Source organism: Cherax quadricarinatus, chromosome 13 (assembly GCF_038502225.1).
Source record: "Cherax quadricarinatus isolate ZL_2023a chromosome 13, ASM3850222v1, whole genome shotgun sequence".
Taxonomy (NCBI): domain Eukaryota; kingdom Metazoa; phylum Arthropoda; class Malacostraca; order Decapoda; family Parastacidae; genus Cherax; species Cherax quadricarinatus.
In genome coordinates this window covers 4,199,572-4,217,059 of record NC_091304.1, presented here as the reverse complement: position 1 = coordinate 4,217,059, position 17,488 = coordinate 4,199,572, and the positions used below count along the sequence as shown (strand labels likewise).

The window sequence follows — 17,488 nt, the reverse complement described above, 5'->3', positions numbered from 1 at the left end:
GGGAAGGTACCTAGGGATTGGCAGAGAGAGTGCATAGTCCCTTAATATAAAGGGAAGGGGGACAAAAGAGATTATAAAAATTATAGAGGAATAAGTTTACTGAGTATACCAGGAAAAGTGTATGGTAGGGTTATTATTGAAAGAATTAGAGGCAAGACAGAATGTAGAATTGCGGATGAGCAAGGAGGTTTTAGAGTGGGTAGGGGATGTGTAGATCAAGTGTTTAAGAACATAAGAACATAAGAAAGGAGGAACACTGCAGGAGGCCTGTTGGCCCATACTAGGCAGGTCCTTTACAATTCATCCCACTAACAACATTTGCCCAACCCAATTTTCAATGCCACCCAAGAAATAAGCTCTGATGTGAAAGTCCCACTCAAATCCAACCCCTCCCACTCATGTACTTATCCAACCTAAATTTGAAACTACCCAAAGTCCCAGCCTCAATAACCCAACTAGGTAGACTGTTCCACTCATCAACTACCCTATTTCCAAACCAATACTTTCCTATGTCCTTTCTAAATCTAAACTTATCTAATTTAAATCCATTACTGTGGGTTCTCTCTTGGAGAGACATCCTCAAGACCTTATTAATATCCCCTTTATTAATACCTATCTTCCACTTATACACTTCGATCAGGTCTCCCCTCATTCTTCGTCTAACAAGTGAATTAACTTAAGAGTCTTCAATCTTTCTTCATAAGGAAGATTTCTAATGCTATGTATTAATTTAGTCATCCTATGCTGAATGTTTTCTAACGAATTTATGTCCATTCTGTAATATGGAGACCAGAACTGAGCTGCATAATCTAGGTGAGGCCTTACTAATGATGTATAAAGCAATAATGTTGAAGGATCAGTTATGGAGAGAGAAGGAATATAAATGTATAAATTCAAGGATTATGTGGATTAAAATAAGGGTCGGATGTGAAAAGTGGGTCATAATAAGTGTGTATGTTTACATTGAAGCATATATGTGAGCAGTATTTAGATAAAGGTAGGGAAGTTTTTATTGCATTTATGGATTTAGAAAAGACATATGATAGAGTGGATAGGGAAGCAATGTGGCAGATGTTGCAAGTACGTATATGGATTAGGTGGTAAGTTACTAAATGCTGTAAAGAGTTTTTATGAGGATAGTGAGGCTCAGGTTAGAGTGTGTAGAAGAGAGGGAGACTACTTCCCGGTAAAAGTAGGTCTTAGACAGGGATGTATAATGTCACCATGGCTGTTTAATATATTTATAGATTGGGTTGTAAAAGAAGTAAATGCTAGGGTGTTTGGGAAAGGGGTGGGATTAAATTATGGGGAATTAAATACAAAATGGGAAGTGACAATTACTTTTTGCTGATGATACTGTGCTTAGGGGAGATTCTAAAGAAAAATTGCAGAGGTTAGTGGACGAATTTGGGAGTGTGCGTAAAGGTAGAAAGTTGAAAGTGAACATAGAAAAGAGTAAGGTGATGAGGGTATGAAATGATTTAGATAAAGAAAAATTGGATATCAAACTGGGGAGGAGGAGTATGGAAGAAGTTAATGTTTTCAGATATTTGGGAGTTGACGTGTCAGCGGATGGATTTATGAAGGATGAGGTTAATCATAGAATTGATGAAGGAAAAAAGGCAAGTGGTGCATTGAGGTACATGTGGAGGCAAAAAATGTTATCTATGGAGGCAAAGAAGGGAATGTATGAAAGTATAGTAGTACTAACACACTTATATGGGTGTGAAGCTTGGGTTGTAAATGCTGCAGCGAGGAGGCGATAGGAAGCAGTGGAGATGTCCTGTCTAAGGGCAATGTGTGGTGTAAATATTATGCAGAAAATTCGGAGTGTGGAAATTAGGAGAAGGTGTGGAGTTAATAAAAGTATTAGTCAGAGGGCTGAAGAGGGTTTGATCCATTCTCTCTAAATGACCAAACCACCTCAACAAACCCTCTTCAGCCCTCTGACTAATACTTTTATTAACTCCACACCTTCTCCTAATTTCCACACTCCGAATTTTCTGCATAATATTTACACCACACATTGCCCTTAGACAGGACATCTCCACTACCTCCAATCGAATGACATGGAGAGCGTATAAATCTGTAGGGGAAGGTAGGGGGGGTAGGGGTCGTCCTCGCAAAGATTGGAGGGAGGGGGTAAAGGAGGTGTTGTGGGCGAGGGGTTTGGACTTCCAGCAGGCGTGCGTGAGCGTGTTAGATAGGAGTGAATGGAGACAAATGGTATTTGGGACCTGACGAGCTGTTGGAGTGTGAGCAGGGTAATATTTAGTGAAGGGATTCAGGGAAACCAGTTATTTTATATAACCGGACTAATGTCCTGGAAATGGGAAGTACAATGCCTGCACTCTAAAGGAGGGGTTTAGGATATTGGCAGTTTGGAGGGATATATTGTGTATTGTTGTATTCTGGGCACCTCTGCAAAAACTGATTATGTGTGAGTGAGGTGAAAGTGTTGAATGATGAAAGTATTTTCTTTTTGGGCATTTTCTTTCTTTTTGGGTCACCCTGCCTCGGTGGGAGATGGCCGACTTGTTGGCGGGTGGATAAGGCAAGGTGTTACATTTAAAGGTCACTTTTATAACTAATTATCTTCTTACCTGTGTTCTTGTTGCAAGCTATGGATACATCTTCCAATATTTTTTCAGCTTTACCACCAGATAATCCCACCGAACGCATATCAACCCACACTAAGTGGTTGTCAGTTCCTCCTGTAACTATCTTGTAGCCAGCAGTTTGCAAGCCTGTAGCAAGCTCATTTGCATTTTTTATGACCTGTAATGAATATTAAATACTATGTAAAAAATGAAGCCCAACGTGTTTATTCAAAATAACAAAAAAGGTCTGATTCTGTTTACTGTTTAAATGTAATTCTCAATCTTAGAATTCACACTTATCGAGCTTTACCTCTTCAGTAATTAAAAGTGCCGAATGTGTTGTAATTAATAACCCACTAGCAAGTTTATTACCTAACTGCAAGAATGACAGTTAAATGTGTTTTTTTTTTTTTCAACACGATGGCCATCTCCCACCAAGGCAGGGTGACCAAAGAAAAACACTTCCATCATCATTCACACAATCACTGTCTTTGCAAAGGCATGTAGATACATCAGTTTGGATGTCACTCCAAACAGCAAATATCCCAAACCCCTCCTTGAAAGTGCAGGTATTGTAATTCTTACCTCCAATACTCAAGTCTGGCTAACTGGTTTCCCTGAATCCCTTCACAAAATATTACCCTGCTCATACTCCAACAGCTCATCAAACCCCAAAAACCATTCATCTCCACTCACTAACATGCTCACACATGTCTGCTGTATGTCCAAGCCCCTTGCACACCATACCTCTTTTACCCCCTCCCTCCCTTCTTTCCTAGGATGACCTCTACCCCCTCCTCTCCACTACAGATTTATACACCCTCCAGGTCATCCTGTTTTGCCCCCAATCCTCTAAATAACCACCTCAACAACCCTTCCTTACCCTCTGAATAATACTTCTAGTAACTCCACATCTTATTTCCACACTATGAATTCTCTGCATAATATTTATGCCACACATTGTCAGTACACACATCTCCACTACCTCCAGCCTCCTTCTCATGACATTTACAACCTATGCTTCACACCCACTATACTCTCATACATTCCCTTCTTTGCCTCCATGAATAATGTTCTTTGTCTCCAGACACCTCAATGCACCACCCACTTTTTTCCCTTCAATTCTATGGTTTACCTCGTCCTTCATCGACCCAACTGATAAATATACTCCCAAATATTTGAATACATTCACTCCGTCCATATTCCCTCCCTCCAATCTGATATCCAATTGTTTTCTTATCTGAACCATTTGATACCTTTATCACCTTTCTCTTATCTATGCTTCCTTTCAACTTTCTTCCTTTACACACCCTCCCAAACTCATCCACTGACCTTTGCAACTTCTCTTCAGATCTCTCAAAAGCACAGGATCATCTCTCTGGGTAGGACCTACTTCCACTGGGTTATCCCGCCTACCAGCGACTATGCCCTCATCTGCTACCAGTCCCATTTCCACCTGACGTTACTATATAAGCATCAGGTGCCTTGCTTCTGCTTCAGAATCTCCACGACTGCGGTGCTCTTCGCACCTACTGCTAGGTTGAGGAACTGATTACACCATCTTCTGTACATAGTTCTCCTGTCTTCAAGTTATGTCCTGGAATTTGTATTGATAAAGCCACTGGATGGCAAAATGTCTACAATAAAGATACCCAGATGTTGCACATGTATCAATTTCATCTTGTCGGTATTGTATACCATTCTTGTACAACTTTTATGGGTCATGACAGCGAGAAAGAATCTTGCAAGAAAGTAGTCTAATACTAATTCACACAGCAACATGATTGGTTATGCAAGTTGCACTGGACAAGCACCTAAAGCCGAGCTGTGGCTCATACGTTGGATTGCGTGCAGCCAGCAGTAACAGTGTGGTTGATCAGGCCCTGATCCACAACGAGGCCTGGTCACAGACCGGGCCGCGGGGGCATTGACCCCCGGAACTCTCTCCTGGTAAACTCCAGTACACAGAATACAGGAATAAATGTACAATATCCAGAAGTCTTTCTTTCTTTCTTTCAACAAATAGGCTAAATGCTCTCAAAGCTGTTGCTGGCTACAACCCCAACTATGGTGCTAATGTGAGAATCATGAGAATGATGTACATAGCCTATGTTAGGTCCTTAATTGATTATGCTGTTCTCATGTTGATATTAGCTAGAGAAAGTTCTCTTCGACCCTTGGAGTTAATGCAAAATGAAGCTCTCAGAATTATTCTTGGCTATCCCAAATCAACAAAGGTTCTTAATATGAGGAAGGAGCTAGGTATTCCTAGTATCAGTGATAGGATTAAGATTAACACTACTTGGTATTAGAACGTTAAGAAATGAACCACTGTCACAATGAATCTTATTAAGCGTCTCAAAGTAAATACACACAGATCTAAATAGACTGAAAATGTGCAATTGCATTAAGTTTTATAACCTGCATGAACTGTATCACTGTAGACAACAAGAGCATTTCACCCCTCCATGAAAGATGTGTTCATGTAATATCACATACCTGCAAGTCCCTACCAAGAAGCTCATTGCTAGTAATCCCTTAAATCACTTGTTAAAGCAACTGCTCAAGAAAAAATTTCTCGCCTAGCTGGAAGTAATAAGTTATAAGTTATATACACTGATGGATCTAAACAGGAGTCTTCTGGCAAGGCTGCATCTGCTCTTGTTGCCACCTCCCTAGTTAAGAAGGATAATAAACTTTTCGAACTAGGCATAAGAATTAACAACTGGGAGTCTACACTGCAAACTGAATTGTTTGCAATCCTAATGGCACTAAAGCTAACTCATGATACTGAGCTTGACTATCAGCATTACTGATTCTATGTCATCACTGAATGCTCTTAACTCATACAATGACTCCAACAACATGCTCATTAGAGAAGCCAGGTATAGATACTCAAAAATCAGGGACAAAGGAATTAATGTACAATTGCTATGGATCCCATCACACATTGGATTACTCCTTCATGATAAACTTGCTATGTTAGCCAAGAAGAGTACCCAGAAGGAGAATGTAGAATATAACTTTGGTATATCTGTGTCTAGCATTAGGAATAATTTCAGGAGAGAAGTAAATAATGAAAATGATTGTTATTGGAATGCAGTTAGAAGCGAGCAATTCTATAACCCACTATGATAACATGAACGTAGACAAGTAGGTTTATGGAGTAACTTGCAATGTGAACAGACTGACTGATGTTGTAGTGGCCAGGCTTAGGCTTGGTTACAAGTACAGTGGACCCCTGCTTTACGATCAGCTCCCAATGCGACCAATTATGTAACCTGGAGTTTACCTGGAGAGAGTTCCGGGGGGTCAACGCCCCCGCGGCCCGGTCTGTGACCAGGCCTCCTGGTGGATCAGAGCCTGATCAACCAGGCTGTTGCTGCTGGCTGCACGCAAACCAACGTACGAGCCACAGCCCGGCTGGTCAGGAACCGACTTTAGGTGCTTGTCCAGTGCCAGCTTGAAGACTGCCAGGGGTCTGTTGGTAATTCCCCTTATGTATGCTGGGAGGCAGTTGAACAGTCTCGGGCCCCTGACACTTATTGTATGGTCTCTGTAACGTGCTAGTGACACCCCTGCTTTTCATTGGGGGGATGTTGCATCGTCTGCCAAGTCTTTTGCTTTCGTAGTGAGTGATTTTCGTGTGCAAGTTCGGTACTAGTCCCTCTAGGATTTTCCAGGTGTATATAATCATGTATCTCTCCCGCCTGCGTTCCAGGGAATACAGTTTTAGGAACCTCAAGCGCTCCCAGTAATTGGGGTGTTTTATCTCCGTTATGCGCACCGTGAAGGTTCTCTGTACATTTTCTAGGTCAGCAATTTCACCTGCCTTGAAAGGTGCTGTTAGTGTGCAGCAATATTCCAGCCTAGATAGAACAAGTGACCTGAAGAGTGTCATCATGGGCTTGGCCTCCCTAGTTTTGAAGGTTCTCATTATCCATCCTGTCATTTTTCTAGCAGATGCGATTGATACAATGTTATGGTCCTTGAAGGTGAGATCCTCAGACATGATCACTCCCAGGTCTTTGACGGTGTTTCGCTCTATTTTGTGGCCAGAATTTGTTTTGTACTCTGATGAAGATTTAATTTCCTCGTGTTTACCATATCTGAGTAATTGAAATTTCTCATCGTTGAACTTCATATTGTTTTCTGTAGCCCACTGAAAGACTCGGTTGATGTCCGCCTGGAGCCTTGCAGTGTCTGCAATGGAAGACACTGTCATGCAGATTCGGGTGTCATCTGCAAAGGAAGACACGGTGCTGTGGCTGACATCCTTGTCTATGTCGGATATGAGGATGAGGAACAAGATGGGAGCGAGTACTGTGCCTTGTGGAACAGAGCTTTTCACCGTAGCTGCCTCGGACTTTACTCTGTTGACGACTACTCTCTGTGTTCTGTTAGTGAGGAAATTATAGATCCATCGACCGACTTTTCCTGTTATTCCTTTAGCACGCATTTTGTGCGCTATTACGCCATGGTCACACTTGTCGAAGGCTTTTGCAAAGTCTGTATATATTACATCTGCATTCTTTTTATCTTCTAGTGCATTTAGGACCTTGTCGTAGTGATCCAATAGTTGAGACAGACAGGAGCGACCTGTTCTAAACCCATGTTGCCCTGGGTTGTGTAACTGATGGGTTTCTAGATGGGTGGTGATCTTGCTTCTTAGGACCCTTTCAAAGATTTTTATGATATGGGATGTTAGTGCTATCGGTCTGTAGTTCTTTGCTGTTGCTTTACTGCCCCCTTTGTGGAGTGGGGTTATGTCTGTTGTTTTTAGTAACTGTGGGACGACCCCCGTGTCCATGCTCCCTCTCCATAGGATGGAAAAGGCTCGTGATAGGGGCTTCTTGCAGTTCTTGATGAACATGGAGTTCCACGAGTCTGGCCCTGGGGCAGAGTGCATGGGCATGTCATTTATCGCCTGTTCGAAGTCATTTGGCGTCAGGATAACATCGGATAGGCTTGTGTTAACCAAATTTTGTGGCTCTCTCATAAAAAATTCATTTTGATCTTTGACTCTCAGTCTGGTTAGCGGCTTGCAAAAAAATAGTCATATTGGGACTTGAGTAAGTGTATTTATGTAAGCGCTTTTGTACGTGTATGTTTGGGGGTCTGAAATGGACTAATCTAATTCACAATATTCCTTATGGGAACAAATTCGTTCAGTACTGGCACCTGAACATACGTCTGGAATGAAATAATATCGTAAACCGGAGGTCCACTGTACTTCTGGCAGTTTGGGAGACACACAGATGATCAATCTAAATGCAAATTATGTGATCAGGCATATGGTCACTGTCTTGAACACTATGTGCTTAACCCTTTCGGGGTTTCGGCCGTACTAGTACGGCTTACACCCCAGGGTTTTTGACGTACTAGTACGCCTAAATTCTAGCGCCCTCAAATCTAGCGAGAGAAAGCTGGTAGGCCTACATATGAAAGAATGGGTCTATGTGGTCAGTGTGCGCAGTATAAAAGAAATCCTGCAGCACACAGTGCGTAATGAGAAAAAAAAAACTTTGACCGTGTTTTTGGATTAAAACAGCGACTTTGCATTGCATTTTCGTATGGTATTTATGGTTGTATTCTAGTTTTCCTGGTCTCATTTTATAGAATGGAAGACACATTACAGAAATTGAGATGATTTTGACTGGTTTTACAATGAAAAGTACCTTGAAATTGAGCTCAAAATAGCAGAAATGTTAGATTTTTACCTAAGTTTAAAAGTAAACAAATCATGCCAAGCATACAATACATGTCAACTGGTGAGTCTAACATTCTTTCACAAGTGCGCTGATATTATTTATACTATTTCTACACTAATGCAGTAGCCTGCATAACAGTAAATCTTCTATTTTTTGCAAGAATAAAAATTCAAAGTGGAAAGTCAAAGAAATATAAGAGGGGCCTGGGGATGTGACTAACGAACAGAGAACTTGTTATTTTAGTGCCAAGAATGTCTTTCTTGTTTATTCTGGACCCTATTCGGAAATTGGCATCTTTTGAAGTTTGTGTGAAACTGGCAAAATTGCTAAATTCTAACCATTTTATTGGATAGTTGAAATCGGTAAATGGGTGGTTTCTTGTACTCATTTGATAGAAAAAATGAAGTTCTAACAAAATGGCTATGAGTTTAGTAAACTGGAACAACGGAATTGGCTAAAAACAGGGCTCAAAGTCAGTGAAATCGCCGATGCGTATATGTCGCCGAGACTGCTAACTTCGCGGGAGCGTAATTCCGCGAGTTTTCTACCAAATTTCGTACTTTTGGTGTCATTATCATCGGGAAAAGATTCTCTCATTTCATAAGAAAATTTTTTTCCAAAAATTTTGCGACATAGAATGACAATTTCAGAAAGGGGCTTGCAACAGTCAAAGGGTTAATTAGGATTCTTAATTTTACACACTCCATTACGTGAATTAAGAATTTAAACGGCTTGAATTTTAGTCACAGAAATGTAACCGATATTTTTTGTTTATGAATGAAATCACAAACTTAATGGAGTAGTTTAGATGTCAGATGATTTCAAAGACAAACTACAGTATAACAGAAATGAAGTTTTTTAAAAGGCTTTTTATAAGTAGCTAGCCTTTGTGAATTAATGGTTCTGCAATGACTATCTGTAAAGCACAGATTCTCTACTTTGAAATTACAGTAGTTAAAAATTTTTTTTTTTTTTTTTTTTTTTTTTCAACAAGTCGGCCGTCTCCCACCGAGGCAGGGTGACCCAAAAAAGAAAAAATCCCCAAAAAGAAAATACTTTCATCATTCAACACTTTCAATTAAAACTTATTCTAGAAATTTTTAGTCAAATTGTAAAGCTCTACCCTAATATTATCTGACAAGGAAGTGCAATTTTTTCTTTTAGAGCAAACCAGAATTTTAGGGTAGTTATTAATTATGATAAAAAATTAAGTATAATTCCATTGAACTAAATAAAAAATATTTAGTATTAATACTTGTTTTCTTGTATTCTGAGCACCTCTGCAAAAACATTGATAATGTGCGAGTGTGGTGAAAGTGTTGAATGATGATGAAAGTATTTTCTTTTTGGGGATCTTTCTTTTTTGGGTCACCCTGCCTCAGTGGGAGACGGCCGACTTGTTGAGAGAGTTTTATTAAAAAGTTAAAAAAAAACTTAGTGTCATCTGCTTACCCAAACAATTTTTTCAAAAACACACCACTGAGTAAGGAGTAACTTTGTAACAAACCTGTTCTTGATATTCTTTAAATGAAGGTTCAGCAGCCTGTCTCATGGTAACAGCAATAGCAGCAATCTGATGATTATGGGGTCCTCCTTGAAGCCCTGGAAACACTGCCTGATTGATCTTGTCTTCATAGTCATACATAACTGCTTTTCCATTTTTATCCACACCCTTCTGTCCTGTGGCAGATAATAAAAATACATTTATTCCTTAAAAAAGTAGTATGTTTAAGCACATTAGCTGTGAATGTCATCCAATACTGTTGTAAACTAATTTCAAATCACAGAAAGCACCAATCAATAATTTTTTTTTTTTTTTTTTAGACCTTTCCTTTCCTCACACCGGCCGTATCCCACCGAGGCAGGGTGGCCCAAAAGGAAAAACGAAAGTTTCTCCTTTTACATTTAGTAATATATACAGGAGAAGGGTTACTAACCCATTGCTCCCGGCATTTTAGTCGCCTCTTACGACACACATGGCTTACGGAAGAAGAATTCTGTTCCACATCCCCATGTAGATTTTTTTTTTTTAAACATATTAAGCAAAAAATTATACGAACCTCTTCTATAAAAGATAACACCACTACGAGGTCCACGAAGTGTCTTGTGTGTTGTTGTAGTGACTATATCACAATATTCGAAGGGGTTTGTAGTGAGGCCTGTGGCTACAAGACCACTTACATGTGACATGTCTGCCATCAGAAGGGAGCCATTTTCATCACAGATCTCCCGGAACCTTTTATAATCCAGGTGACGAGGATAACAGCTGACACCTGCAGTATAACCAATCATTTTTAATTTTAAATGACTTTCTTATGCATCATTCCAAACAATGTCTACTAAAAAACAATAAAAAATTGCCACAAACTATTCTCCATTTTATTACAATTATAAACAAACTGTTTAGGCAGTTTAATTGAAGGATGTTAATGCCTGAAGGAATTTAAACTATTTTATGTACTTTGTAATAAAATAATGGCTAAATAATATTTCAGTTGTGAAAAATTTTAATTTATTCAAGTTAACTTTACCCTAGTGACAAGTACGAGAGCAGAAAAAAATTTAAGCATTACACAGATTAGCACTAAGAACCAGCAAATGGTTACAATAATTAATATCTACAGTATACTCCTTTTTTTCATTAACATATTGGCTGTCTCCCACTAAGGCAGTGACAAAGAAGAAGAAGAAGAAAAAAAAAAAAAAAAAAAAAAAAAAAAAAAAAAAAAAAAAAAAAAAACAACTTTCACCATCATTCACATTATCACTGTCTTGCCAGAGATGCACAGATACAACAGTTTAGACATCACTCTAAACAGCAAATATCTCAAACCCCTCCTTTCAGAGTGCAGGCACTGTACTTCCCATCTCCCTCTAGGACTTGTCCAGCTAACCGAATGTTTTTCAAAATGAGATCACCCACAAAAATAATTTTCAGTCATTGCTCATCTTTTAGTTGAATGTTAAACAGCAATCTGTTCTTGAATTTACCATATGCTTTTTTTACACTGCTAAACTAGGGAGAAAAACAAGATACAGTGGACCCCCGGTTAACGATATTTTTTCACTCCAGAAGTATGTTCAGGTGCCAGTACTGACCGAATTTGTTCCCATAAGAAATATTGTGAAGTAGATTAGTCCATTTCAGATCCCCAAACATACACGTACAAACGCACTTACATAAATACACTTACATAACTGGTCACATTCGGAGGTAATCGTTATGCGGGGGTCCACTGTATACCATTCCAAATACACAAAAATCAATAAAATCATTGAGAAAGAATCTAACCTGCAATTATAAGCTTTGGCTTGAAAAGCTTAGCATTTTCTTGCAGTCTGTCATAATCTATCAGTTCTGTGTTAACATTGATCTTGTAAGGCATCGACTCGAAGAATATTGACGTAGCAGACACCTTTTTAGCGGCCGTGTAGAAGCCATGTGTTAGATGCCCTCCATCAGGAAGATCCAAACCTGAAAGGAATCTCTTCCGACAATCAAAACTGACGCTCCAGTATTAATAAACTACCTCATTAAATTCTTGTGGCTTATTTTAGTCTGTTAGGAACTGAAGCTAAAAATCTTTAGTGGAAAATAAATTTCCAGTGTTAAAATTTAATTCAACAAACCAGTTGACAGCACTATGGAAATATATGTTAAGTGAAGTTCAGGAGGCTTTTTTTTTTTAATCTTAGCTGCTACTGGCACCATACAGAATGAAGAATGTTCAGTAAATCCCATCACTTTCTTCCATGCCACAGAGTAAAAGCATTGTACAGTATATGAAGATTTTAATTTTAAAATGAAGGTACACAACACAATTTCTGGTATTTTAGCACCTTTAATGAGAACTACTAAGCGCACAAACTGCAGATCTTATTCATAGGAAACAATGACACCTGGCAAGGAGAATATTCAACAATTTTGCATGGAGAGTCTTGCTGGTTCTTATAATACCACATTTATCAACAACTTGCCAGTCATTCCAAATTCTCTGTATACAACAAATTACTGTAGTACTTTGGAAATCTCTAAATAAAACTTACTAACTCGCTCCCATACTCAGGTGATGCGTGTCTGGTGCATAAATAAGCTGCTCCACTATTTATAATTTCTACTAACATTCAAGCTAAATTTTAGGAACTTTTTTTTTACCTAAACATGCAACATTTTTACCAAATTAAGATCTTAATGTATCTTACTAAAAAAATACATGCAGATTTACCTTTTTGTGAATATATTGGTAATAGTCGTACTACCTGTAATGCAGTAAAAGCTATATTAATTACTTTTACATTTAAGTTGAGGATACCAAAAACAAAACAGCCTTATTTCACTAAGCAGAAACCAACACCTCATCCTTACCCATTATACGTCCATGAGGCTCAACTAGAGCTGTGTAGACAGCAAAGTTGGCTGGGGAGCCAGAATATGGCTGAACATTGACACCCCATTCTTCAGGTTTCAGTCCAAATGCCTTCAGGGCACGCTGCTGACACAGTAATTCTACTTCATCTATAAACTCGTTTCCACCATAATACCTACAGACAAGCAAAAATGGTGAAAGGTCAGTGATCATAGGACTCCTGTCCTATAAGCAATATTAAAAGGAGCATTACACAGTAGCTTGCTTATTCAGGGTGCCTTGAAAAGCTTAGGTTGTGAAAGAGGAGCTGCACTTCTCAGTATACTTAGAATAACTAAATCCTTCAGGAAAGGGAGAATACCTACAGAAATGATTGGAAAGTAGTGGCTGAAATAAGGAATAAAACCAAGAGGCATGGAAAAGGTAACTCATCTCTGCTGCAGAATGTATTTTGGTTACCAACAGAAAGAAAAAACAAATTCAACCCATAAAAAAAAAAGAATTGATAGTCAACTCATTTTTTCTTAACGTTTCATTGTACGACTGTCATAAGGGAAAAAATTTGTTAAGGGTACCCAAAAAATTTCCTCAATGTATTGAATAAAACAATACCTTTGATTAAATAAATTAAAATTAATGCAAAAAGACTTCTGATTACACAAACTAAAAAGCCAAGTCAACATTGCATGGCTTACAAAATGACTATGCAAATTATGAAGTACTTTATTGGAAAATAGTGATACCTCGCATATCCAGCCTGCCATTATCCGAACTTTGCCAATATCCAAACAGGCTATGGGAAAGGGCAAAATTCTAAAATTATTACCGAAACATCCGAACAGCAGTTTGGATACAGCAGAAGGCTGAATTAAACTTGGCACACACTTTAGTGTGCCGGTTGGCCACTAGGAGCCATGCCCTTTGCCTTCCTTTTAGCATTATTACAGCTGTGTTTTGTCCTAGCTATCTTGTGTATTGCACCAAGGAGGGCCAGGAATGTGCTTACTCTAGAAAAAAAAGAGGGAAATGTCACACGTGAATGCAGGTTGGTCCAAGGCTGGGGAAAAAAATACAGAAGACGATGTGCAGGACTGGCTAGAGTGCGACGAAGACGACCCTGGTGTGCAACCTCTGACGGATGCAGAGATTGCTTAATCAGTGTTGCACCCAGAACATTCCAAAAGTGACGACTACTACCCAATTCCTCCAAGACCAAAAACTTCAGCAGCAAGGGCAGGTGCTGAAACACATTTGGAGTACATAGTTATAGCATCCACTGTCCACAGCCCATCTGAAAAGTTATGGTCCTGTGGTCCGTGAAATCCAGAAGGCTGTTATTCGAGCCCAGAGTGTCTGGTCCCACTGCCAGACGATACCGGACTTGCTTTTTAAACCTACAACTCCGTCGCCAATATGACAGGGTACGGATGGCGACATGACTGTACAGATGCACATTTTCCCTCATCACGTATCCGGAAACTCTGTTTCCGGACCAATCTCGGCCCATATGTTTGGATATGAGAGGTGTCACTGTATATGGAGAAAGATGATTAAGTTATTCCCCTGTACTGTAACAGGAATCATTCCTACAAAAATTTGTTTAGAGAACTGAACCTACATTTACGGAAGACAAAATATAGGGGGTACAATTTATGTATAAATGGAAATAGGGAATCAGGGAATCAAGGTATTATACACAAGATTAAAAAAAATTAGGAAACCAAAACAGAACTCTCAACATTGGATTAATATTTGAGAAATTCAAATTTAGAAAGGGGTGTGGCATGGGTTTCTCAATACATTTTTCTAATCTTGACAACAATATCATCTACAAGCAAGTAACCATGGGTGTGGTGTGCCTTAATATGTATAATCATCTTTAGATTATTCTTGTCAAAGCAGGGCCAAAAACTTCCAGCTGAACCCTGTACAACTTTATCTATATGACCCACAGGCCCATTACTTTGGTGGCCTTTTGGCAATGTACATTTGTACATTGCCAAAAGGCCACCAAAGCATACAGGTTACTGCAGATCATGCTTGACACCACAGCCTTTGCCTTTTTAGCATCTGCTTATTCACTACCCTCAACCCTGAGATGGCTCTGGCACCAAGACAATCAGATTTTAAGTGATGAGTAAACAGGTAGGCTACTCTTACATCTTTCAGACCACTGGGTGCATTGAAGCATACTGGCAACTAGACTCAAACCTGAAGGCACAGGGCCACGTGCAAGTGAAACAGTTCACCAGACCAGTTCAGCACATTAGTGCTTCGGTTATTTTTTATCTGTTAAATCCATAGTGGTCATAGCACCTGGAGAATGGGAAACATTTAGGTTGAGTCTAAGGAAAGGGATGACAAGTGTTATTAGGTATGACAAGCTAGTTTCTTGGATCAAGAACCCTTCACCAGCACCAAGAAACCTCTCCTGAGGGTAATGCTCCAGTTACAAACTTTCTTTCTACAGTATACATAATGTAGTTTACATGTGTAATACAATATTGTTAAGCACAATAGCAGGCCACTAGCATGATGAATGATCATGACCACAGTCATGCAGGAAGGTAATAAAAAGTTTGAATAGACTGTGCTTACTCAGTGCATATTCCATATTTTCAATGGGTTTTTAAAAAACAATAATGACTTACCTCTGGCCCACCATACCCTCAGAGTACTTGTTTGTTAAGCAAGATGACAAACATTCATTAACTGCACGAGATGTAAAATTTTCAGAGGCAATCATTTCAAGACCACGAAACTGTCGATTCTGTAAAAGATTAAGTTTATCTTGATACAGGAACACAAAAGTACAATTATCATACCTAGTAACACTTGTAAACTACCTAAGATAACCCCAAAACAATAACTTATTTCCATGAGAGTCTTTGGTCTATTTCCATTGGAATGGGGGGGGGGCTTTTATTGTAGATTAAATTAAAACCAACTGATTTATTGAAAAAGCCTATTGCTTTAAAATTCATATTGTACTTGCCTTCTCTTTCCTGAGAATTTCGAAGAGTTGTGGGTCATCCTCTGCCAGGGGTCGACACAAGGGGTGCTCACTCTGACTTTCTGCATTCATACTAAGAAAAAAAATTTAAGACAGCATTTTGTTAAACCTCTATTTGTATGATAGTCAATTATATTAATCTTCGTATGCTCTGCATACAAAGGGGTTTTCGGCATGTACACTATTATATTCCTCTGTACAACCATGTAACTTGTCAAAATAAACATGTTAATCTTAAACGTAAAAAAAATTAAGAAATAAATATAATTAAAACAAGCACTAAACCTGTATGAGTGATATACCCTCTAAAATTATGGCCACTTCTCCATTAGCAACCAGAATTAATAAGGTTGACCTTCCCTAGTGTGAAGGTCCACAGGAGAGGATTATTATTATTATTATTATAATCAAGGGGAAGCGCTAAATCCGTAGGATTATACAGCACCTGGGGGGAAGTGGAAGGTATTCAGGTTTAATTCAGGGAACTGGAGAATAGATCCAATTCCCTAAATCAAGAGCCCCTCACCAGCATCAAGGAACCTTCCTTGAGAGTTCACAGATGAGGATCATCGCTAAAACCAGTTTAGTAACTAATCACCAGTGGTTTTTTGCGCTATAATTTAAAACATGCTTCGCAATATGGCTTGTAAGTTAATTTATGTACAAGTACACATGTTAAACTATGATAATTGCACTTGTTGCTTATTATTACTTGTGTGTATTTAGTAACCTTACTAAACCCGTATGTCATCCAGCACAGGGAGTGATGGAGGCTTGCTACTCTCCCTTTAAATTCTCATAATCAAACTGTGCAGCTAAGCATTAATTTTTGTTTCTTATAAACATCATTATATCTTTTATAATACAAACATTAAGATCCGTTTAGATCTCGCTAAAACGTCATACAAGTAAACGCGTCATCAAGTTCACAATACCGAGGTTTTATACTAATAACATTTTTGGCGCCACCTCAAGTTATGCCACGTTAACTAATTCAACCACACGGCAAGATTATTTCCTTTATTATGATATAATTACTGCAGAATAGGAGCACTTAAGGCCCTCCCTTAAATTACAAGTCTTGAACTATGAGTTAACTCACTTGTTAATGGTGTACAGACACTACTTCCCCTCAACACAACTGACTCAGTAAAGACAGCTGTTTACGAATGTCTGTCTTATATAGACTCGCCTCCCTACAGCTGACCAATCAGCGACCACTCTGCTCGTGACGTACTTTACGTGGGGTTTTTGAACGTTTGTACTAACTTACGTAAGTTTATTCAAATTCAAATTCAAATTCAAATTCAAAGTTTATTCTCTATAAGGATTACAATGCATGTGTTTACAGAAATTTGGTTATTGTGAGGTTTACATGTAGTAAAATTGTGATTACAGAGTGTACCACTAGAACGCTTAGCATGGCTAGGCATTTCGGGCAGACTTAGTTTTATTCTTAATTGTAAAATATTACAAATTATGAGGTAAGTTGGTATTATGGCTAAGTGACTAAATACTAGTTTGTGAGTTTAGCAATGTAAATGCTTTTGTTTTGGCACAGTACATAGTTTCAGTGTTGGAGTATCACAGGATTCATTATTTTAAGATTGAGATTAATATTTCTGTTTATGGTCAAATGAGTGAGTGAGTGTAAGTGTGAACCACCAGGTGGTATTCATGTAGTTAGTTGATGGGGTGTATCAGGGAGATAAGATGTTTTCTAATGGTAGTTTTGAAGGTGATGAATGTGTCTGCAGTTCTAGAGTTCTCAGGTAGGGTATTCCAGATTTTAGGGCC

General features: G+C 38.8%; 1 protein-coding gene across 5 annotated transcripts in view; it reads right to left on the bottom strand.

Moving 5' to 3' along the window:
• Shmt (serine hydroxymethyl transferase) overlaps nucleotides 1-16,907 on the bottom strand; it is a 42,911-nt gene extending 26,004 nt beyond the window's left edge. For 3 of the 5 annotated variants that reach the window (XR_008407041.2, XM_053776634.2, XM_070084403.1), the window contains exons 1-8: nucleotides 16,794-16,906; nucleotides 15,674-15,764; nucleotides 15,330-15,448; nucleotides 12,678-12,853; nucleotides 11,604-11,786; nucleotides 10,372-10,584; nucleotides 9,819-9,991; nucleotides 2,604-2,778 (exon numbers count right to left, since the gene is read on the bottom strand). Coding sequence is in view for 4 of the 5 variants with exons in the window: in XM_053776634.2 (XP_053632609.2) it covers nucleotides 2,604-2,778; nucleotides 9,819-9,991; nucleotides 10,372-10,584; nucleotides 11,604-11,786; nucleotides 12,678-12,853; nucleotides 15,330-15,448; nucleotides 15,674-15,763 (1,129 nt within the window). In the remaining variant the exon portion in view is untranslated. Of the gene's footprint in view, nucleotides 1-2,603; nucleotides 2,779-9,818; nucleotides 9,992-10,371; nucleotides 10,585-11,603; nucleotides 11,787-12,677; nucleotides 12,854-15,329; nucleotides 15,449-15,673; nucleotides 15,765-16,793 lie in introns of all 5 variants that reach the window. The other 2 variants (XM_053776632.2, XM_053776633.2) reach the window with 1 other exon arrangement.
• Between the last annotated feature and the right edge of the window lie 581 nt (nucleotides 16,908-17,488).